The 19,933-nt window shown below is 38.4% G+C and overlaps 1 protein-coding gene across 7 annotated transcripts in view; it reads left to right on the top strand.

The window, feature by feature from the left end:
• The window catches only part of FAT1 (FAT atypical cadherin 1), a 113,314-nt gene extending 99,977 nt beyond the window's left edge, over nt 1-13,337 (top strand). For 4 of the 7 annotated variants that reach the window (XM_049797537.1, XM_049797576.1, XM_049797560.1 and 1 more), the window contains 11 exons: nt 401-1,202; nt 2,156-2,287; nt 2,395-2,558; nt 3,167-3,629; nt 4,125-4,278; nt 4,508-4,618; nt 4,828-5,459; nt 5,706-5,843; nt 7,892-7,951; nt 10,678-10,713; nt 11,639-13,337. In XM_049797537.1, coding sequence (XP_049653494.1) covers nt 401-1,202; nt 2,156-2,287; nt 2,395-2,558; nt 3,167-3,629; nt 4,125-4,278; nt 4,508-4,618; nt 4,828-5,459; nt 5,706-5,843; nt 7,892-7,951; nt 10,678-10,713; nt 11,639-12,264 — 3,318 coding nt within the window. In that variant the 3' untranslated portion in view covers nt 12,265-13,337. Of the gene's footprint in view, nt 1-400; nt 1,203-2,155; nt 2,288-2,394; nt 2,559-3,166; nt 3,630-4,124; nt 4,279-4,507; nt 4,619-4,827; nt 5,460-5,705; nt 5,844-6,333; nt 6,388-7,891; nt 7,952-10,677; nt 10,716-11,638 lie in introns of those variants that run through there. The other 3 variants (XR_007505573.1, XM_049797542.1, XM_049797549.1) reach the window with 3 other exon arrangements.
• Nucleotides 13,338-19,933: the final 6,596 nt, after the last annotated feature.

Genomic DNA, 19,933 nt, shown 5'->3' with positions numbered 1-19,933 from the left:
AATTCCTAGTGCATGACTCATTTGTAATGTGTTTCCATGCTTGAAATAAAAAAGCTTCAGACACCATCTGCTGTCTGAAATGAGCTACTGTACATTTCCTCTGTATTTGCTACAAATGTTAGTAGCTTCTTGGCATTTCCAGGTATTAAGAGCACTGTAGACTTTTAATCTTGGAAGAAGTGAAAACATGTTTGTGTGTGCCTGCATATATAAGCTTTTTAAATTTTCAATATTAACTTTTGTGTCAGGACCCGTGTTACAAAGGTTACATAAAGCATTTTCCTGTAGGAACTTTTTTTTTTTTTTGGTAGAAAAATACAATCCATGGTATACAGTACAAATATCTATAGTAGAATTTGAGATAAAGCAAAAACCTAACTCTATCCTCGTCTTCCTTTAGGTGGCAGATAATGGAAAACCACCATTGTCATCTTTGACTTACATTGATATTAGAGTTATTGAGGAGAGCATTTATTCTCCAGCAATTCTGCCTCTAGAAATCTTTATCACAGCCTTTGGGGAAGAATATTCAGGTGGTGTCATTGGGAAAATTCATGCAACTGATCAAGATGTTTATGACACTTTGACATACAGTCTGGACCCCAAAATGGAATCTTTGTTCTCTGTTTCCAGTACTGGTGGCAAACTAATAGCACATAAAAGGTTAGACATAGGACAGTACCTCCTAAATGTCACTGTTACAGATGGAAAATTTACAACTTCAGCTGATATTACTGTACACATCAGACAAATCACACAAGATTTACTAAATCACAGCATTGCAATACGCTTTGCAAACCTCGCCCCTGAAGAATTCATCGGTGATTACTGGCGCAATTTCCAGAGAGCATTAAGAAACATCTTGGGCGTAAGGAGAAATGACATCCAGATTGTTAGTTTGCAGCCTTCTGATCCTCCTTCAAATCTTGATGTCCTCCTGAATATTGAAAAGTCTGGTAGCTATCAGCACCCAATGAGAATTTTGCTCCACAAGATAAACTCTTCTGTGCCTGACCTAGAGGAGATTTTAGGTGTCCGGATAATTGATGTTTTCCATAAGCTTTGCGCAGGCCTAGATTGTCCTTTGAAATTTTGTGAAGAAAAGGTAACAGTGGATGAGAACATCATGTCAACCCACAGCACAGCCAGGTTGAGTTTTGTCACTCCCCGTCATCACAGAACAGCAGTTTGTCTTTGTAAAGGTAAGAAAAGCAGTAAGGAAAAATGTATCCTTGAAAAGATAGTTCTGGTTTTGAATAGCCATAATCCACAGGGCAAAATTTATATTACAGGACAAGATTAAGAATATCCTGTCACCCACACTGCAACATTTGCCTAATTTTACTCAGAGTAGGGGGTAATTCTTTCTTGCCTCATTACAGCATTTTAAGAGTTTACATAATATAAGCTTATGGGAGGGGTTTTTTTCTTATAGTTACACCTTCATTTTCCATTTTATGAAAGAAGTTCCTTTTTTTGTTGCCTATTCTAAATTGCCAGCCATTTTCAGTCTTGTATACACAAAGGTAAGTTCTTGCAAAGTACCTGAATACTTCCTGGTTTCTAGTTAGAGAAGTAGCCCACACAGCTTCCAAACTGGGCTGGGAATGACAGGGTGAACTGGGAAAGGAATATCATTTAAGATACATATAAGTGTACAGATTTATAACAGAAATTTGTCTTTAGCTCTGAGGAGAATAGCATTGCTTTTTAAAATCATTGCTTTTTAAAATCATGACTTAACGTTGCTGGGTGAATTTGCACATCATAAGTAAATATTTAAAGTCCATTCCTTTTCTGTCCCAAATACAGACACACTCTTCTGCTGTCCCCAACCCACTCTGTCCATGTTTAATATCTACATGTTGTTTTTTGTGGTGTATGATAGTAATGGTAAACCTCTAAAACACAACACCAGTTTCCAAATTTTATCCATTGAATTGTTTCAGTAATCAAGATAACTATGAACATCAGCCACTGTATATGCCATTTGTCTAGTCTGTGATTGTGCCAGTCATATCCCACAACTGTTACTTCACTTCCTTGTCTGATAGGAATGTCATTTGGGTTGCTTTCAGCTACTGTACTTAAGTGTCCCTTTTCACAAAATACCATTACCACCAACAGGAGAGAAATAATGTATTTCATTTTACAGAAGGGAAATGCCCCCAGGTGAATAGCGTGTGTGAAGGAAACCCATGCCCTGAAGGTACTGAATGTTTAGGAGATCCAAAGGAAGGAAAATACACCTGTGTTTGCCAAGACAGCAAAGCTGGACAGTGTCCTGGTAAGAAATTAACTCTCAAAATCTCTACGTAAAACCATATTACTTTCAAATATAAATCTGATTCCAATCCTGTGTTAACACATTTTATGTTTTTCTGTATTCCTAAGCATCAGCTGGCTCTGCTGTGACGTTTACTGGGAGCAGCTATGTGAAATACCGTCTCATGGAAAATGAGAACAAAGAGGAAATGAAGCTGACAATGAGACTTAGAACTTACTCTGCTCATGCAGTTGTTATGTATGCTCGAGGAACAGACTACAGTATCTTAGAGGTATATTAAAATCTCCTAGTGCATATCTCTTCCTCTTCTTGCCATCTTCTTACTATTTTTGTGCTAAATTAAAAGATTGAATCATAACTTCTCTGTAGAATTGTTATAATTGAGAATTGCCTTCAAGGTAAAGCGTGTTACACAACCAGGTGACAAACTTGTACAGATTTTTTTAATATGTAAAAGGAATTAGTTTTCTTTAATGTTTTAAAAATAAAACAAACAAAAAAACCCCCCTGAATTACCTATTTTAAATAACAAATTTAAATTTATTTGCTTATAGTACTCATTAAGTCCATACAGAAAGCACATTAAGTCCATACACTTAAAGCACAAGATGAAAGGTCGTCTTGAAGTATTGTAATCTTTTGATGATCTGTGACTTCTTTACTAGTGGAAAAAATGTACAAAGTATACATTTTAATTAAAAGAACTGTATAGAATGAATCACAATCACTGTGACTGTTTGGAATACAATGTTATTAAACTGCCTTTTATGAACACCACCATCATCCTGTCTCTCCAGAAAACATAAACTTATAGGCATCAATATTTTATACTCTTTAAGTGTGCAGACTGTTTGTTGATGTTGTGGCTTTCCCCTGTAGATTCACCATGGAAGGCTGCAATATAAATTTGATTGTGGCAGTGGACCTGGGATTGTCTCTGTTCAGAGCATTCAGATTAACGATGGCCAGTGGCATTCAGTATCTCTTGAAGTGGATGGAAATTACGCACGACTTGTTCTGGATAGGGTGCATACTGCATCTGGTACTGCTCCTGGTACACTTAGGACACTAAACCTAGATAATCATGTGTTTTTTGGTGGTCACATTCGGCAGCAAGGTACAAGACACGGTAGAAGTCCTCAGGTTAGCAATGGTTTCAGAGGATGTATGGATTCTGTTGTACTTAATGGACAAGAGCTGCCCCTAAACAGTAAGCCACGAAATTATGCACACATGGAAGAATCTGTAGATGTGACTCCTGGATGCTTACTGACTACCACAGAAGGTTGTTCAAGCAGCCCATGTCAGAATGGAGGCATCTGCAATGCACTGTCAAATGGAGGTAAGCTGTGCAATCTTCTGCTATTAGTTTTCAGAACTGCTTTTCCACTGCCCTGCCTTGAAGGACAAAACTTTCTCTGGGAAAGCAAGAATTACAGTTGTAGAAGGCTGGTTGTTGAGCAGTGGGAAGGCTGTGTCTGCCTGTGTTCTAGACGCAATTCCTTGGGGTATGAAGTAGACAAAGTCCATCAGACAAAGTGGGGATTTAATCTTCAGTGTGAACACCTGAGGTCCATCCTCTTAACTGCCTACTTTAGTCTTCCTTTAAAAATTCTGAAATCATTGTGACAAGCTTGAGCTTTGTGAGAGAATTGGAAGTTATCCTTCATTCATATTCAAGAAAAACCTTACTGTTAGACTTTCCTTCATCTTTCAATAAAAATATGTGTTTCTTCCCATCCTCTCTCTCTTCAAACAGGTAGGTGGGTAGGGAGGATTTTATCTTAAATCCAGTAAAGCCATATGTGTCTTTCAAAAAGACTGTATTTGATTTCAGGTTACTATTGCAAGTGTGCACCTTTGTTTATGGGAACTCACTGCGATGTAAGTGTCAACCCATGTGCTTCCAACCCCTGCCTTTATGGTGGTACTTGCATCCCAGTCAGCGATGATTTTATCTGCCAGTGCCGAGGACAATATACAGGCCAAAGGTATGTTTGTATGGTTTGTTGTACCAATGAAACCCTTAGAGAATAGGCTCTGTTTTCTTTTTTTATCTGTTTCCTACTTGAAGCTCAGCCTTTGAAACCCACTGGAGTTAGTTGAAGTTAATGCCAGCCCCTATGTTACAGCCCTGAATCCCACACTATATACTCACTTGCAGTAAGGTAATGGTTCGTTCATGCTCCCCGCCTTTTTTTCTTTGTTTGGCCTTTGCAGGTGCCAGCTGGGTCCGTATTGCAAAGACAATCCTTGTAAAAACAGTGGCAAGTGTATTGACAGTTTGGATGGACCTGTTTGTGAGTGTGAAGCAGGCTTTCGTGGAGAAAGGTAGGTAGTGTTCCACATATATTGAATTTTTAACAGTATTACTTAACAGTTCAAACTGGTTGAAATCTGGACTGTTGATAAAACAACAAATTGTCTGGTAGTGTACAGTACTGTATATTAAATATATCTAGAATTGTTGAGAACAAGGAGACTACAACAAAGACTACTGATGTAAACTAACCATCGTTGCTCTGTTCTGTTTCTGCTAGGTGCCTGACTGATGTCGACGAATGCATAGAAAACCCATGTCTTAATGGTGCCCTCTGTGAGAATACTTACGGTTCATATCACTGCAATTGTAGCCGAGGATTTGGAGGAAAACACTGCACAGACATTGTTCTTAACAAATACGTTTCAACATCTTGGAACATTAGCTTAGCCGAAGTGATTGGGATTATTGTTTTCATTGCAGGAATATTCTTGCTAGTTGTGATTTTTGTTGTTTGCCGCAAAGTGATTAGTAGAAAGAAGAAGCACCAGCCAGAACCTGAAGACAAGCAACTTGGAGCTACAACAGCTTTCTTGCAAAGACCTTATTTTGATGCAAAATTGAATAAGAACATTTACTCTGACATCCCACCACAGGTTCCTGTTCGTCCCATTTCGTACACTCCAAGCATTCCAAGCGACTCCAGGAATAATCTTGACAGGAATTCTTTTGAGGGGTCCGCTATCCCAGAGCACCCAGAGTTTAGTACTTTTAACCCAGATTCTGTACACGGTCACCGCAAAGCTGTAGCTGTTTGCAGTGTAGCACCAAATTTGCCACCTCCACCTCCCTCCAACTCTCCTTCAGACAGCGATTCAATACAGAAACCCAGCTGGGATTTTGACTATGACAGTAAGAAATGTTCTTGTTTTATTACTTTTCTGTTAAAGGTGTATGCTGGTACAATTTTAATGTGAGTGCAAAGTCTGTGTCTATGCCTGTTAGAATACAAAAGGCATTATGACTTTACTGGGTTTTGAGCCTGATTGGGCTTCATACTCTATTAAGTTTTGTAAAAAAATGTGTAGATCTCAGCCTTAAATTTTATTGACTCTTTAATCTAAAATCTGTTGTCTCACTTGAAACTTATTCTTTCAGCTAAAGTAGTAGATCTTGACCCTTGCCTTTCAAAAAAGCCTCTGGATGAAAAGAACTCCCATCCTTACAGTGCTAGAGAAAGCATGTCTGAGGTCCAGTCTCTCAGCTCCTTCCAGTCTGAATCGTGTGATGACAATGGTACGTAAAATACAATCATTCTGTGCTGCCACTTACATTCATTTGTTCTGTCTTTGCATCTGTATCTCTTAGTATCAGTAGGACTTACATATATGGAATATATATTAAATAATAGCTTATTTAATATATATTTGTATTTACTTATGTTAATACCCAGATATGTTAATTTTTTTAAAGTATTCTGCCTATCTTACACTTCGTGTTAATTACCTTAAAATTACATATAATCATTGTGCTGTTAGAATATTAATGGTGAAAATGCAGCACAAGGTGTTCAGAGCCTTGCGTTTAAGAGGTGTTAAAAGCGTGTTCAAATTTGAGAAACTCTTCTAGGTAATCATTAGTTACTGCCTTATACAAAACTACAGTGAATTTGAAAAATGGCCTCTGCACAAATATAACTTTCACTTTGACGTTCAGCTCTGAGTAAAAAGCTTTCTGGTGTTACAGTTTCATTTGTTTCCTTCTCTTTTTCTTGCTGCGACCTCAGCTCCCATATGGATCAGATCAGTTCTGAGTGAGAGCAGAGTTTAAGGGACTGCTTGTAAGTTTGACTACTTTAGTAATGAAGGAAGCTGCACAAAAAGGAATTTTGTTACAGTAGAACACTATATTTGGCTTTCACCATGATTAAAATGAATTCATTAAAAAATTTCATACATTGAAAAAAGCCAATATAAAAATACAAATATTTTGATAACTCCAGTCCATCAAAATATAATCAGCATGTGTATTTGTGGGTTTTATTATTATTAATTGGAAGGCTTTTACTTTTCCATTGTGATAACAGATGCTTTTACAGTTGGTATGAATGCATCTACGTATTGAGAAACATTTCAGACTGATTGGACAAAGCCACAGTTGTCTCATAACTTAATTCATTAAGATAAGGTGTTTTGACACTTTATTCCAATTTCTGCTTTTGTCTTTGTATGGTAAAAAATTTGAAATTCCTTTAGCTTAGGAATAAAGAACATTCTGCTTCTGGAAGAAGTAGAGTGATTTGTTCTTAATAGCATGAAAAGAAACATCTGTGTTAATGATTGGTGAAAGTAAAATGGTATGCATACAGTACTCATCATTTTATCAGTAGACCTGACACCAACTTTCAACTTTTTTCCTGTGGTATTAAGTGTTGTGTGGTACATGTTGTTCTCCCCTCCTCTCCATCCCATATATTTCATATATTCTTACTCACGTTTCTTGTCATGTATTGATTACTCATTAATACATCATTTTAAGAGAAACAGCTGTAGCACCCTAAATATTGCTCCTTCCTTCCTTTTTGGTAGATACTGAATTTATTAGTTTGAAATCTAATTCCTGAGCCATACAAACAAATTTCATGTGCTTACCTCATCCTACCCTGCAAGAGTAAATCATTCTCCCTTCCAAGTATCTTGGGAAAGGAAAGACATAAAAAATACATTCATTTTGGCTGTTTTTAAATAAGAATGTTACAACGTGAATTCGGTAATCCTACTGTGATACCACTGTTCACATACAACTTAAGTAGGTCAGCAACAGAAGATTTCAGTATTTATTTTTCATATTCTAGCATTTTAGTTCATTGCAGTGAAAATTTCTTTCCCTGGTCTACCATTGGGGGGTGGGGGAAACGTAGTTTGCAGTCTAAAAGGGGAAGCCTAATGCAATACTCCTTAATTCACCCAACACACGCCTTTAGAAAAGCCTAGTTTATTGCTATCTAGATGAAGTATTATGCAAATGGTATGTTTAGGCAACATTTCAGAAATTCTAACACAACTAAAGCAACTTTGTGCTTGTGCAGAATTTGCTTCAGGAGTACTTACAAGTACTTTTCCATGTTCATCAAGGATAAAATTCAGGTTTAGGGATGTATTTTATGTATTATATTCAACTGCTTTCTAGATAGAGAGTAAATGTATATGTACACCAATAAACTTGCTCTATGAAATAGTAATGAACTGCAATGTTAAAGTGTTGTTTTTGTATATCTGTATGCTGTTTAAAGTGATACTAACTATAGGTTTGTTTTAATTTGCTCCTTTTATACCCCTTACAAGCTTCCATAGTGACTGTAATACACCTTGTCAATGCTGTTGTTGACTCGGTGGAAAAAGAAGGTATATACATGTTTTCATACTTATTTACTGCTTTGGCAGAATAATGCACGTTTGTCTTCTAGTAACGTAGCCCTAGTAGATGGGAGTTATATTATTTACTTAGACTTTCTGATAAGTTTTAGCAAAGAATATATTTATATTGTATATCTGTTCATATTTTCATGTGTATGCTGTAGCTACCCTGTGGACAGGTTTCAAAGTATGATTTCTTGGAAGAAAAAGTCTTGGCATGAAAAGCTCTTGGTGCTCACTCTCTTCTGAAAATACTTACACTAAAGCTCCCAGCAGAATTGAGACAGCATCAAAGGCAATTACATACACTGCTGTAGATGAAAAAGCAGCAGCCCCTGCTTCCTTTTCTTCCCCCACCCACATCTGTTGGCACCTTGTCCAGCTGAGCAGAATGGGAGTTTGATAGTAGTACTCACTTCCTTGGTCTTCAGATCAATCTGTCTCTAGCAGAAAAAACTGATTTCTAGTATGCGGTTGAGGAATATAGGCATAAACATCCCTATTAGTTTAAGTAGTTACTTATTACCCAGCCTTACATCAGTATCTAAAAGGTATGTCTGGGTGTATATATGTATACATGCATATATTTGTGTGTGTGTGTGTAGTAGACATTTTCAATGGAATTTTATTCCTTTCTTGCTGACATGTAAGAACTGACCACTCTGGAAAACACACTCTTTACAAAATAATAGTAGTAATAAAGGTGCTAGTGAGTCTATACATAAACGCTAACTATTGTTTTAATTGACCTAAAAAAAATCTTTAAAGTTCCAGTAATATGCAAATAATTCACTCCATGACCATCAGTCTGCAGAGGTTACTTCTGAAATAACATCCACAGTGTTTTCTTAATACAGACTAGGAAACCCTACTTTTTTATTAAGTCCTACTTAAAATGAAGCCATTTTAAGAACATAAAATTAATTATAGTAGCTAAAGCTTCTCCTTCGTTTGTTATTAGAAGTACATCCTGTCTAATGTATGCAGACTCCCAAAACAGCAGACAAGTGCAAAGACTTCTAATTACATGCAAGTATTAAATTAATATGTACCTATAGACCATAGTCCTCAGTGCTAAAAAACTGTAATGCACAGTAGTTATGAAAGGAAGAATTACAAGACTAGAAAAGGCAAAATCTATTGGGGAAATATTTAATAACTAAGTTACTCAGATTTTCTGAGATTTTAATTGGTAGAAACTAAAAAGGATGGATGTAGTTCTCAAGTCAAAGTTGGAAGTATTGCTTGGTGGTTTAGTATCACTAAGATAAATACAAATGTTTTATGCATTGCAGAATATTTGTAGAGAGATTAAAGATGTCCTGCTCAGCTACTTCTTAATACTTGGAAGTTTCTACTCTTAATAAGTATTCCTTCTTTCAAAGCATCTCAGGTAAAGAGTTCTGCTTTTGAACACCCTCAGGAGGGTGCCAGTTCGAGCAGCAGAGATCCTTGCTCAAGCTTTCAGCAAGGTCAAAGGACACATGGTCTTTTCCTTTAGTCTCCCCAAGTGGTTTTGTCCAACAGGTATCCTGGAAGCATGAACTATAGCTAGTCTCATGCTAGGACCATTGTAGGCCTGTGTTCTGCTCCTCAAGGAAAGGCGTAGTTCTGTGCAAATCAACAATGCTGAGTGCAAGAGGAAATATAGCTCCAGTCTAGCAGATTGCCACCTAGGAAGATGGGCACATCAGGTTCTAGTCTGTGTTTCTGTATTTGATGTTAAAGGGTCTTTGCCTCAGAAGAAGAAGACAGGACCGAGATCTCCCCACTCCTTGGTAAAAGTGCTCTAAACCATAAGGCCACAGTCTGCCTCTTGGCGTTAGGTTTTGCATCCAGTTTCCCTAGAAAAATGAATGTAGTCTTCTGAGTAGACTAGTGGTCAGAACCTTCTCTTGGAGATGAGGCCAGAGATGTTTGAAGAGTCTCAGATCTTGGACTGATACCTCCTTTAGTGTGGACGGTCTTTTTCTTGTCTGGGCTAGGCAAGCTTAAACAAAAGAAACCCCCCCCCAAAAAAGAACCCCTGCCAAGAGTGAACCTCTGTCCCTCCAGTCCCAAGAATGGCTAAAAATATCAATTCTTAGGAGAAGATTCTGGTATTAAGATAGGCATTGCCCATCCTTACAGACCTGAATAGGGAATATAGATTCCTGAAGAGAGAAACTTTTAAAATTTGTCAGATAACGCAGGACAGTTCTCTGCTGAGCATGAGTTGTTGGGATTGCTGTGCAAAGGGAGGTAGGTCTCCTAGTGCACAGTGTAGGGAAGCGAGATACTAAAGGGAGAGTTCCCATCTTTGAATGAGATACTTAAAAGTATAAGTCCTAATAGATGCAGCCCTGTATTGAAAAACAAGGGGGAATATAAGGAAAGAAAAAAATCAGACCAAGTCTGCTAAAAAGGGTAAAAAGAAGTCCTAAATCTACTGCTAGGAGGATTTCAGCAAACTACAGATTGCATATTTTGCCACTACAGAGCAGTGTCCCAAGTGGGCTGTACATTAACTCAGTAGCTATTCTACAGTTCAAGTCTAAGAAAGAAGGAGCTCAGGAGAAAAAAAAAATACCAACTTTAGTACCGCTAAGTAAACTGGACAAAAGCAGCATGAACGTCATAGTGACAGTCATTCTTTGTCTTCACATTGGTTCTACTATTTGATTCCTAACTACAGATGTTTTTTTTCCTTTTTCTTCTCATTCTGCCACCTAAAGAATCTTTTGCTGTTCCTGACCTCAGCAATTCAAGAGGTGACTTCTGCATGCAGTTCATTGATGTTCACCAAAATATTTCTGTTAATACTTGGTTTTAACACAGACTTACTATCAGTTGCTTGCTGTGCATTTGTCTGCAGTGATTACTTTTTACTAGATTTATACCTTATTACAATTCTTTATTATTTTCCTTTTTGGTATTCAGATGAGAAAATTATTTTTTAATGAGATTAGGCTTACATCTACTTTCCAGCAGATGAATACAAACTTATTCAAGGGGAATTTGCAAGAGAGAATCAAGTTTGGTCATTTATGCATGATTAAGCTTGATTTTCCTGGTTTGTTCTTTTTGAATGTACAATGTCTTTACTAATAGTCAAAGATTTTTGTCAGAGGTGTGGCAGTTACTGTAGAGGTAACAGCATTTGGTGAAATTAACTTGTACAATTCAGTTAAGGGGTAAAGTTGCTTTAAATGGTCTGGATACTTTACCAATTAGAAATTACTTCTTTTATGTAAGAAAAGCAGGGTTTATATATGCTAAATCTATTCTTAAGAAAAACAGGCAGCTGTTGTCACCCTAATTTGTAATTACTCAACAACTGACTAAGAATTTAGCTGCACCAGGGAGGCTGTTGGTTCTTTTCGCTATCCAGTGAACAATTCTATACCATTGTGTATTGTGATAGCACATTCCATAGGTGACCTACAGCTCTTCCCATGTTAGGTGAGATGTCTGAGAAAGTTCAAGTGTGAATGATGCAGTATCTAATGCATGGCATAATGTAAAGCTGTATTGTGTTGAATGTCTTTTGTGGAACTGGGGCAAACTGCTCTCTAATTAACAAGTAATGTCCTAATCACAGTGACTGCATCATCTTAATACATGTGTTGACTTCTAGTTCAGACTGACTTGAAGACAAGATACTAATACTACTTTTTTTTTAAATTAACTTTTCAGGTTATCACTGGGATACATCAGACTGGATGCCAAGCGTTCAGTTGCCAGGTATCCAAGAGTATCCAAATTACGAAGTGGTCGAGGAGTCAGCTCCCCTCTACACGGATCCAAATGCCATCGATACAGACTATTACCCTGGTGGTTATGACATAGAAAGTGATTTTCCACCTCCACCTGATGACTTCCCTGCACCTGATGAGCTTCCACCATTACCACCAGAATACAGCGACCAGTTTGAGTCAATACAGCCACCCAGAGACATGCCAGCCGTAGGTAGCTTGGGTTCTTCTACAAGAAGCAGGCAGAGATTTAACCTTAATCAGTACCTTCCCCATCACTATCCCGCAGACATGTCAGAACCTCAGACCACAACCAGTGGTGTCAACAGCAGTTACAGAGAACCTTATGCTCCTTACACATTAGGGTACAATAGAGACTTTGAAGCACCCACTGTAGACAATATGTCCATGTCTGTGTATGCTTCCACAGCTTCATGCTCTGATGTGTCAGCATGCTGTGAAATGGAGTCTGAAGTCATGATGAGTGACTATGAGAGTGGAGATGATGGTCATTTTGAAGATGTGAAAATTCCTCCACTTGATTCCCAGCAACATACAGAAGTCTGACACACTCAACAAAAGTGCCTGGACTCTTAAACTTTATCAATCCTAGAACAACTTTCAAGAGCTTTTTTATTTTTTTCTCTTTCCCAGCCACAGTGAATGCTTTTGTTTCAGTGAGCTAAACTGGCATGGCAGCATTGGATCATGCAGTTCTTTTCACTAAATCAGCCTCTTTTTCCATTTCCTGACCTACTGTAATTGGACAGTTCCAAGACTTCCATTGGCTGTGCCATTTCGGAACATCTTTTGTACTTACATTGTCTATGTTAAAAAAATCACATACCACTTCTCCATGTTAGCATGATGCATATATTTATATAGTTCTAATGCAATTAATTTTCTCCTATTTTTTGTAAATTTTATGTACAGTTTTGATTTTAATAGTTTTAACTAGATTTTGTAGATATTTTGTGAATTTGTTTTCCACTGAAACTAGTGGTGTTAGTGTGCCATTAAAAACTAGCACCCTGACTTCTTATAATCAGGGCATCGCTCTATGTATTCCCTCAAAAACTATGGTTTGACATTTCATTATAAAAAAGTCAACATATTCACACAATTCCCGTTGTACATAGGTCTGATATTTTTCTGGGTCAGCTACATGAAAATGTCTTAAATGGGTTGCTGTATTTTAGAACTGTAAACATTTTTTCCCTTCTTGGAAAGTGTGTTGGGGACCCTCTACATACCAGTTTAGAACCAAAACCACCATGACACAGTTTTTATAGTGTCTGTATATTTGTGATCCAATGGTCTTGTAAAGGTTTTTACTGAAAGTTACCATTAGCCAGTCTTTCTTACTGACAATAAATTATTAATAAAACACTTTAGCTTTGCTCTGTGTATCTCTATTATATAATATACAATTGACAAAGCATTCAGTGCAGCATTTTTAAGTCTGTATATGTTTTGTACTGTATTAAGTTACTTGCTCCAAGCAACACATTTTCCTCTCCTCAGAAATCAAACTGCAGCTATGTTAGAGATGCTCACTAGATGGCAGTGTGTGTCTACTTAATGGTGTTTAAAAAGTAATTGGGCCAGTATGAATAAAGATTGATGGGTATCAACCTTAAGTAGCCTTCTCGGTAGTTTGCATTTTTCTTTAAACATATAATATCAGCTATGTAAATTACTGAGTATTTTTTTCTGAAGTCCCAAAAATATATACAGAAAAAAGCAGCTCTTTAAACAGTTTCTTCCTTTCTTAATCACCTGAATAGTTATTTTCATGAATAGCTGTCCCTTGATTGTGCACTTGCATGCTGAAGTTTGTGACAAATACATGGGAGGTTTTATGCACTTATATTTCAATGGCAGTTTCTTGCTTTAGGTTCACACTAGAACTTTACCTTGAAGAAGTCAAGACAGGATACAGTTTGCCCACATACTGTCCAGCTGCTTTTCTGACTAGAAGAGAACAAAGCCTCTAACAAAGTTCTCTAGCATAAATTTGACTGGATGGTAAGCTAAAGGAATAAGATAATTGTCTTCTACCTCCTTGCATGGTTCTTAAGTTCAGAAGAGATTTCCTAGCATATTAGTGAATTTTTAATACAGCCTGGAATCCTTTCAGCTCCACCTCCTTTTTTTTTTTTTCCTGCTGTCTCATAAAATTGTGTAGCCTGGAAAGGTAAAATATTAGATTCCCTTGGGCATGAGAGCTAAGCCTAGGCCTTCCACCAGCTGGGATAACAGAGTGCTGGGTTGTATTTGGAGTGCTATTTATGCACAAAATGGAACAACTCCTAGCCTAGCAGCTGTACAACGGAAATGGATAGATTACAGGACAGAGCCAATAGCCAGGCACAGGCATTCCTCAGTGTTAACCTGCCCATATGCCAGTAAGAATCTCACAACATACAGAAAAAGGCTAAAATCAATGGATTTAAAACCATGTTCTGGCTGTTCAGTGCAATATTCACCCTGATAACAAAGAGCTTTTCTTACATTGGGCCCAGTGTTAGCATTTTCTTCTTTAAGACTTACAGAACTGTGAGTAAAGGGTATCATGCACTTGACAGTAGTTAGGATCACTGCTTAAGGTCCATCTTGACTTAAAAAGCACAAGAACTGTGCTGCTAGGCAACATGCAACACCCAGATCCTACTTCACAGCAGAAGACAAGAGGGCATCATAGCAGTCAGGGAAATAACAGTTTCAACTCCACAACAGCTTTGCAGTTGGCAAGTAAAGCAAGACCATGTTAAACAAATGCTCCCTGTGTAGAAGTACCAGGAGCTATTGTCACCTAATTCAAGTCCAGTAAGTGCAACTAAACCTGTTTTCCCACACAGAGCTACAACAATACACAAGACCACGCTGGTGACATTTTTAACACAAAACGCTGATGCCGCAGAGCGTTGCTGTTTGACTCAATAGTAGTCCAAGACATTCAAAAGCATTGTCCAGATGATTTATTTTATGAGCCAAACATTTTAAAATAGGAAATTTCAGTAGTCAAACATTCAATTCCTCATAGTTAATACATTTTAACTAACTCCTTATGCGGATTTTTAAGTGGCTAAAGATAAAGACAAATTTCACCTCTTAGCTATTGAATAGTAGGCATATCTCTGTTAAAAGGTCTTAAAGCAATACCCGGAATCACAGAACAGTTGAGGTTGGAAGGGATCTCTCTGTTCTCTCCAAGGATGGAGACTAAAGCCTCTCTGGGCAACCTATTCCAGTGTGCAGACTCACAGTAAGAGTTTTACGTTCAGATGTAGTTTCATGTGTTTCAATTTGTGCCCATTGCTTCTTGTCCTGCTATAGGGCACCACTGAGAGAGCCTGTCTCTGTCTTCTTTACATCATCACATCAAGTATTCATAAACATTAAGTTCCCCACTGAGCCTTTTCATTTCCAGACTGAACAGTCTCAGTTCTCTCAGCCTCTCATATGAAAGAGGCTCCAGTCCCTTAATCATCTTACTGGCCCTTTGCTGGGCTCTAGTAAACTTCCCATCTTTCTTGTACAGGAGAATGTGAAAGTGATTTTTTTTTCTACTTTAAAATACTTATGAGCTAGTAGAAGTTAAAGTCTTACTGAGCAGATTTGAGTCAAACTCATTGCTGTTCTACATAACAAAATCTACATTTTATCTGGAGTTTATGAAATGTCATTTTGCCTTGGAGCAGAGAACAAACGACAGTTCTACCTGATTAACAGTATTTGAGGTAGAAATAACAACAATCCTGTAAGGCTTCCTTGAGTCAATATTTAACACTCACACCTGGTCTGAGGACTCCAGGATAGAGGCACACACTTAAAAGAGGGAACATGACTAGAGAATACCATGTTTTGGCCCCTCCTCCAAGGATATTTACTCAGATTGTTTTTCCAACGTTCCCTGCTCTACCTCTACCCCTTGCCTCCATGAAACAAGTACCATCCCAAGCACCCAAGTCTAAGGAGAGTTCCTGCGCTGCCCAAGGGATACAAACCTGAATCCACTCAAGCCAAAGAAGGTATTAAATCAGTCTCTTAACTGCAAGACACAAGATCCACCCTTTTACTGGGGTAGAGGGGGAGAATGAATGCACCACCTCCACCTTAAATCTATCCGTAAAGCCCTTGAAGGCAGTTGCAGGGATTAGCCCATGCTCCATCAGGGGTCACAGCTGACACCTGTCTGCAGAGACCAGTGCTGAAGAGATGCAGTTCAAGGTGCCCAGGATGACTCCTGATTTTCATATTCGCAGCATCTGTCCAGGTCACAGCTCCGCACACAGAACAGTAGTTGCTGACTGCCACACCAAGGTACCCAAAGATTCCACACAAGGAGTCTACGCACTTCACAGCAAACATCTGCACACACTCCACACACAAAAGTCAGACAGCCAAGAGGTGAGTGCCTCAGTTTTTCATAGCTCTTGCCAATTTTTAGCATTAAATGGCTTTCAAGCCCACACAAGCCTTCATAAAAATATTTAAAAAGATGAAGTCCCCATTAAGCCAAGCACACTGAAGCAGACATAAATTGTGGCAGCATTACTCATTCTTCCACAGCTAGCAGGGGGAAGAAATCAGAGAAGCACAGCACAACATCCAGTAGAGCTGCAAAGCAGGAAAATGAGCTCTTTGATCTTAGAGATAAGAGTTTAAGGGAAAGATTATTAGCATTATTTTCCCCTCATGTAAGGTAAATAAATTTCTGAATCGCTGATAATCAAAATCTTATTGATTACCAATGCCTAACATCCGTTGCTAAATCTGATCCACAGAAGTATTTCAATCATAACACAAATTTAAAACTTCACAGACAAAAAAGTTACATATTTGCAGCAGTCCCACAGGAGTCAAGGCTATCAGTAAGAACATGGCGTGACCATTATAACAAGAGCAAACAATTTCATTTTGAGTTATCAAACCTGAGCCATATGCCTTTCTAAACCTTTTGCTGCAGATGATCATGTCTCAGTTTCTTATTTTCTTATGTTTGGAGTAGAAACCTTCAGTGTGAGGAAAAGCACCGAGAAGCCCAATTATGTGAATGAGTCATACTATCATTAATCCCCAGGGTACCAATTGAAAAACATGCTAAGCAGGATGAATTGCTTTCAGAGTTTGCATTTCACTTTGAAGGAATACATAGGGAGAGAATGTGCTGCTGCATCACAAAGTTTCTGGTTTCTAATTTCGTATCTTTTTTCTAGAGAACTTGAAGCACTGACAGTTATTTATAGAATAAAAGTTCAAATGCCCCCTGTTTAAACAATTCATACTTTACGATGGCCATACAGATAATAGGAACTTCTTCGAGTTTCACTGGGGGGGGGGGGGGGGGGGGGGGGGAAGACCTCAACTCTTCGGAAAAGGCTAAAAATATAATTAGCCTGATAACTGGAGCTTGATTGTATGCAGTGAGCTTTTTTTGTTTTAAAGCCACTGTTCTGTCTCACTGAAATTTCACAGAACTTGCCTCAATGAAGCTGTTCAGAAACACCTAGAACACAGGAGAACAAAGCTTACTTTGCCCGAGTTAGATTAGACACTTAAAGTGTTTAAACCCACATCTGTCACTGATCACCCACCTCAAGAGCTCCTGCTGAGGAAGCCAGAAAGGCATCTAAGCATCTAACCTGGGCAATAGGAAAAGTTAAAGAAAGAAGATGCACCTTGTCTCCCAAGAAAACAGAAGCAACAAAACGAGGGGGGGTGGGGGGGAAGACAGAGACACACCAACCAAAAATAAAAACCACCACACAAACCCACAACCACAAAAACAACTTGTAAGCTCAGAGCCAGGCATGCACAGAAGCAAAATTTTGAAAATCAGAGGAAATCTACTGCAAGTAGAGAGCAGCTGAGGCAGACAGAGGTTTTGCTTTAAGTCTAAGAAAGTATATCCTAATAACAGTTTCCAAGTCTTTTAGTAGGCCATGTCGTTAAGTATTTTGGACACTTAAAGCCTAGAGGCTTCCTCTGATTTTGTGTGGGCTAATTCTTGCTGAGTGTACAAGCTGTGTCCCTCAAGTTAAATCTTACTTTAGAGATAGCAACCCTTTTGGGACTGCTCTCAATAGCCTTCCTAAGAAAAAGAATTTCCTCTTAACAGGGCTACTAGAATCCACATGTATTGCTGTATTGGTGCCATGACTTCCCTGTTGGCCACCCTAAAAACCCCTCAAACAGTATTTTAGCGGTGTGAGCAAGTGAGGCAGACTCAAGATTAAGCCTTCTCGGTCTCATGGGGACAGCAGTTCATTTCCCCTCCACTTCCTCAGTTCTAGTTAAGGTTAATAAATCCTGTTGCCAATGCCTACAGCCACTTCGCAGATCAGCAAAAGTCCCTCCCCTCTTAACCCTGCAGCACAAGTACACAGGAGGGAGGGCTGAATTTATATTCCCAGAAGGCAATGGTATTCACACTTACTGTTGAAGCGGAGAAAAGGTCTTGCATTAAGGAGCTGACATTCCATTCAGACTGTACCTTGATTCACATATTACTGAATCACCCCTCAAACAAGGAAAATGTACAGTTATGCTGTAGTTTAAATGCCAGAGATTATTTCCCCATATCTGGAGTGAAACATGTTATTTTAAGCACCCCTGATCTTTAGGCGTTTTGTTGGTTTTTTTTTGTTGTTGTTTTTTTTTTTTTACTTTCAGCTATAACTAGTCAATTTCCTTGGGAAAAGGCAGAAATATCTTCCTCCATATTCATATTTGATTTAACCACTCTGCCAGAAACTTGTTTAAGTCAATCTATTTTAGGACCCTATACAGAAAAGAATGGTCTTCAATTGAAAAAAACCACCACCAAACAAAAAACCCACAAGTGTCCAGCTTGGCTGATCTCTCACAACAGGGTTAGTCTTAAGGGCAGCTTGTAACAAACACGTTTTTTACTAACTCCATAGAGAGAGAGAAAAGGATGCTCTAAGTACAGAGGGTATATTGAACGGTTCAGTCCATGTCCAGGGACTGGTGTACAAGGGTGGAAATATCCAATTTCTATACTGTGCTTAAGTAGGCCTTCCCATTAAGAATAGCTAGACACATCAACATCCATTAATAGCCAAACGCTTACAGATTCTCAAAGAAGATGAGAAAATTTAAGAAGGAATCCTCTCGTGAACAGAGCTTTTCAGAGTAATTCACAATTAATATCTTAGTTGCTCCATGTTTCCAATGTATTGGTCATTTAGCACAAGGTTAACGCTATAGTACCTTGCCTCAAGATAGGCAGCGTACCTTAACCTCTCCGATTCCTGTTTGTGTTGGTATTTCACGCACATGTACATCTTTCAGCCTCAGTCCTGTCAGTGACTCCTTCACTGCACAAAACATACCATGAGCCCCTGAGAGCAAAAGCAGCTCTTGAACTTGTCCTCTGTGGTACACAGTACCTGATGACTAATAATACTGTTGAAGACACGGTATTTAACAAAGGAGTTTAATTTTAAAACCTTATAGGAGCATCAAAAGCCAAAACTTCTTACTGCCATGATCAAAAACATCCAAACACCACAAAAGTGAGCAAGCTTTTTAAAGAGAGCTAAGAGAGGCAGCTAAAAGGCAATTCTTAGCATGGAGCACAGACTGTACAAAGATGTCATATTGGCAAGCTTGTACCATTTATATCAACAAGAGTTGAAAGATAAAAGGGAGACTCGCATGGTACAACAGTAAAGCAAGGAAGATGCTGAACTTGTTGAAGGAAGTTGAAGTTGTACAAAAGTGAGGAAAATAAGAAGAAACAAACTCTGACAAGTGCAGTGCAGAGGGAGATTATCCAGAAATGTTTGAGGAAAATTTGCAGACATCAAAAATTAAAGTTTTAAAATAAACACATTAATAGCAGACAGTTCTTCCAGAAAATCTATAAATATAAAACTAGTGAAAGATCAAGCTGTAACAGGAACCTCGGAGAATTCAAGACTAGCAGATGTTTTCCCCACTGCATCTATGTCCACTGTGGGGAAAAGTTGAGATGTTTCCCTGCTTTCCAGCATCTTAACGTGAAAATTCACACAATAAAAGGATATTAATGCATGAGAATAACCAGTGTCAAAGACAATATGGCACAAGCACTCAGAGGCCCACGTTATCTAGGACACAGCCAACTAAAACTGCCTCAGGACCACAAGACTGGCCACTGACAGACAAGGTACTGAACAGGATGAACCAAGTACCAGCTTCCCACGGACGCAGCATTTAAGAAAGA

Source organism: Accipiter gentilis, chromosome 3 (assembly GCF_929443795.1).
Source record: "Accipiter gentilis chromosome 3, bAccGen1.1, whole genome shotgun sequence".
NCBI classification, from domain to species: domain Eukaryota; kingdom Metazoa; phylum Chordata; class Aves; order Accipitriformes; family Accipitridae; genus Astur; species Astur gentilis.
Note: the sequence above shows the minus strand (reverse complement) of the source record. Positions and strands in the feature narration are given on the sequence as shown.